We start from the raw sequence: 3,916 nt of genomic DNA on the forward strand, positions 1-3,916 counted from the left end.
CCGCGCATTATTTCACGCAGGTTATCGCCATCCAAATTGACATTTACGATATCGTTCAGCATATCAAAGCTCACATTTACGCCAGGTCCGATTGCGTAGCGATAATGCTTATCGTCGTCGCTGAGCTGCACGTCGAGTGTGGAGTGTGCGCTGTTAAGTGGCAGCTGCTGCATGCTGTTAGTGTTGTTGTTGTTACTATCGCTTGCGCTATCAGCATTTATATTTGCATTGTTAAAGTGTGTATTTATTTTTGTACGCTTGCCACTCGACTGCGCGCGATGATATTTACGTTTGCGCTTACGTAGCTTTGCTTTTAATAACAGCTTGAGTGCTTCAGTTTCGAGTGCGGGTGGCGGAATGGGCGTCGGCTCAGCAATGGCGGCCAACGAAGTTTGGTTCTTAAGTCTTTCGTTTGCTACAGTCACTGCTGTGCCTGGTGGCGCTGTGGCTTTTGTGGTGCTCACGTGCCGCGTGTAGGCGTTAGCAGCAGCATTTAAGCGTTCAATTAATCTTTTTTTGTACTCAGCTGAGGTGCCATTACCCATGTATGTGCTCCTGTAGCTCTTATAAATACCCCTAAACACATTTTTTAACGGTCGCTCAGCCTCATCGCTATGCGCTGGCTGCAACAATTGTTTGTGCGCTTCTTTGTAGTCATCGTTGTCATAATTTTCGGCAATGCTACGTCCTCTTGATGCTTCTGCGCTTATTGGCAGTGTTGTTGTTGTTATTGCTGTGAGGGCTTCATTATCGGTTGTGATTTTTGTTGCAGCCTCATCATTTGCATTTTCAGTCGCAAGCGCAAGATTTGTACTCGATTTGGTTTCACTCGTCTCTGTCTCAGCTTCAATGGCGCACAGAGTTTTCACATTTACATTCACAAATACAAACAGCGTCAATAATATACGAAATTTCGCAAACATTTTATTTTTTTTTTTTAGATTTTATTAAAACTGCAAGCGCGTACCCGTCTGCCGCCTAATGTACCAACAACCGTTGCCAATTTTTTTACGTCTTGTCACTCCAGATATCAACTTAGAAATGTGCTAGCCGCCGTAATGGTGTGCATTTTATTAACTCGCATCCGACAACATTGAACATTTCGCATCCAGCGAGTTTCATGGGAAAGCAGAAGGCAACACGTTCACCCAAATAGAGCTTCACAACTGGTGATTCTAGAATTTCCAGTCAACGTTAGCCAAGAATTCAATTAGTTAAGCCAATTTTAAAAAGTACAACAAGATGAAGCGCAAACTAGCTTCATGAAGATTGCAAGCCAATTATTTGCAACGAGACATGAATCTATGGCAAAGTGTCACTTGATGCAAAAGCACTTGTGGTTGGCCAACAGATTGACCGTATATATACTTTCTATTCTAACTAGGTTCTCAGGCGAAATAATTCCATACAGCAGTGGCGGAGCAAGCATTACTGCTATTGCACTGATTTTTCCACTTTCTACTTGGCGTGCTTCGCTTTCCATACCAACCAGCCAGCCAGCCTCTTGCAGAAAAAGTGCCGCCTCAGAACCACGTTAGCTGTGTATCGATAACTGAATCCGATCGATATATGTCCATACGTACTTATTTGTGCGCCAAAAGTAGGTCTTCATGCTACATAACGTTGATGTGTGTACAGATGTACATAGATGAAGAGTAATAGAAACACAATATGCATCGAGCGCATCCGTTAGTGAGAAGATATAAACACTTAACCCGTTTAAGGAGTGCAAAGAAAAGGCAAGCAACAATATGGCTTAGTTTGGGTGGGAGCAAACTTATTATGTAGACCCACAGCTTATTAGCTAACTAGGGATAAGTTTATGTAACTGTAACATCTATATAACATAAATTTCGACACTGTTCATTTGGCGATTCTACCGAACCGATTGTTTCAAATTTGCTTGAAAATTATTTGTTTAAAAATTTCCGTATTTGTGTAAACTTGTTGTTGCAATTTGAGTAGTTTTCGCATTTGAAATTCAACCTTTCAATAAAGATAAATGTGAAAACGAAAAACGAAATGATGAAGGAAAAATTTAAGATAAAGACGAAAATGAAAACATTAAGAATACAAAATGCGCGTGCGAAGACAGGATAAGAATCGAAATATATCCAGTCATCACAAATTTGTGTATCGAAAGTTATCTAAATATAGCGGATTATCCATGTTTATTGAGTTATCGTAATGTATCGAGTTATTCAATTTGATAAATGTTTATAAGGCGTTTCGAAATTTGTCGAAATGTACCGATAGTTATCGCGTTACAAAAATGTATCAAGTTAATGAAATTTTTTTTTTTATGATATTTTTGAAGAATCAAAATCTATCGCGTAATTAAATTTATAGAGCTATATAAGTTTATGGAGTTACCGAAATTTATCGAATTATCGTGATGTATGAAGTTCTTTGATATGAAAAAGAGAGTCAGCGGGGGGCAATTGACAGTTCAGAACTAGAGATTTTCCGCAAAGGGTACTTATGTGTGTGCACACGTGTTCATCAACAAAACAATTTTCTTTAGCCTAATTAATAACTTAGTTTCCAATAGAGTTTAAAATGTGATTCAACCTTGCTTTGGGTATAAAATTTAAAAATCCACAGCGGGTTCACCTGCTTTTTATTGTTCCATTTTTTCACATAAGGTGCTACCGAAGATCTTGAGTAAGCTATTGGAAAGCAATTCAATTGATGATTTGTTAATGCCTACACTATTTTCATTGAGATTTGCATAAAAAGCATATATGTAGTGAGTATATAGTCAATAGCTTATTGCTTTTTACCATTGATGAGCAATCAGTGTTGGCGGAAAATGCAGAGTAAAAGCTTTCATTTGTGCCGCAATCATTACGGTTTTCACCACTAAATATGTATAAATAAAATAATTGGCTGTAAAATATTTTGACGAACGGCATTGATATGTATGTGCATAGACACATCCGCTTGACAGTTACGGACTTAAATAGTTGTCCATGCGCAATGGCATACAAACAAATTTAATAAAAAAAAAACTTGTCGTGTATATTTGTAAAAACCTACTACTATGCATTTATGGGCTCGCATATCAAATGAATGACATGTGCCGCTGTGCTGATCTATGCATAATAATGTAAACCCTCGTATATATGTAGGTATGAATATTTTAGTTAAGTACACGCACTTAATCCAATGAAAGGAAAATTAATTTTCACTGCATGTACATATTTATTCTGTGCGAACACTTGAAAGTAAAAATGGAATATTTGAAGTATTTCATAATTTTTAAACTGGACATTATTTTTTGGCTATTTACATACTTGAGGGACTTTTTTTTTTTAATTTTTTTTTTTTAATTGGTGGTGCGAGTATGTAATATAATAACCTAAACTTTGATAAAAATCCTTCGCCGTTTACAATAAAAACCGCGCATAATTGACCAAACAGGAAATATCCTGTTTTGAAATTATCATGAGGTAGGCCGAGTTTCGGAATTACAAATAATAAACATATATCCATTTTTTAAATTACAGATAATTGTTATCTCGTTTTTACTTTTGTAGAGGCCACGAGTTGAAGTCTCGTTATGATACCACAGCTAAGATTTTTCACTCCTCAAAAACGCCCTATCTTTTGAACCCAATTCTGAGATAGGGCATTCTTCAACCAAATTCTGTAGTAGGGCGTTCTTGAAAAGTTTTCTGAGAAATGGCATTTTCGAACTGGCAGGCGAGATAGGTCGATCTTAAACTCAGGTCTCGATTAACATGAATACATACATACATACATACGTATATGCATTTGCCAAAAACATAAACATTTGATAATTAAAAACGAAAGCGTTCATTCGCCCAAAATGCAAACTTGCATTTGTCGCTTGCTTACCTATTTTGTTAAACACTGGAAATGACGTCATCTATGCACGTTTGCATATACTGTA

The 3,916-nt window shown here is 37.0% G+C and overlaps 1 protein-coding gene across 1 annotated transcript in view; it reads right to left on the reverse strand.

Moving 5' to 3' along the window:
- LOC108372326 (uncharacterized) overlaps window positions 1–923 on the reverse strand; it is a 2,821-nt gene extending 1,898 nt beyond the window's left edge. Inside the window, exon 1 of the mRNA XM_017627989.1 lies at window positions 132–923. Within this exon, the coding sequence (XP_017483478.1) occupies window positions 132–923 (792 nt within the window). The remainder of the gene's footprint in view (window positions 1–131) is intronic.
- Window positions 924–3,916: the final 2,993 nt, after the last annotated feature.

The sequence above is a fragment of the Rhagoletis zephyria genome, unplaced genomic scaffold, assembly GCF_001687245.7.
Source record: "Rhagoletis zephyria isolate East Lansing unplaced genomic scaffold, Rhagoletis_zephyria_1.1 Rzeph_scaffold_05641, whole genome shotgun sequence".
Lineage (NCBI taxonomy): Eukaryota > Metazoa > Arthropoda > Insecta > Diptera > Tephritidae > Rhagoletis > Rhagoletis zephyria.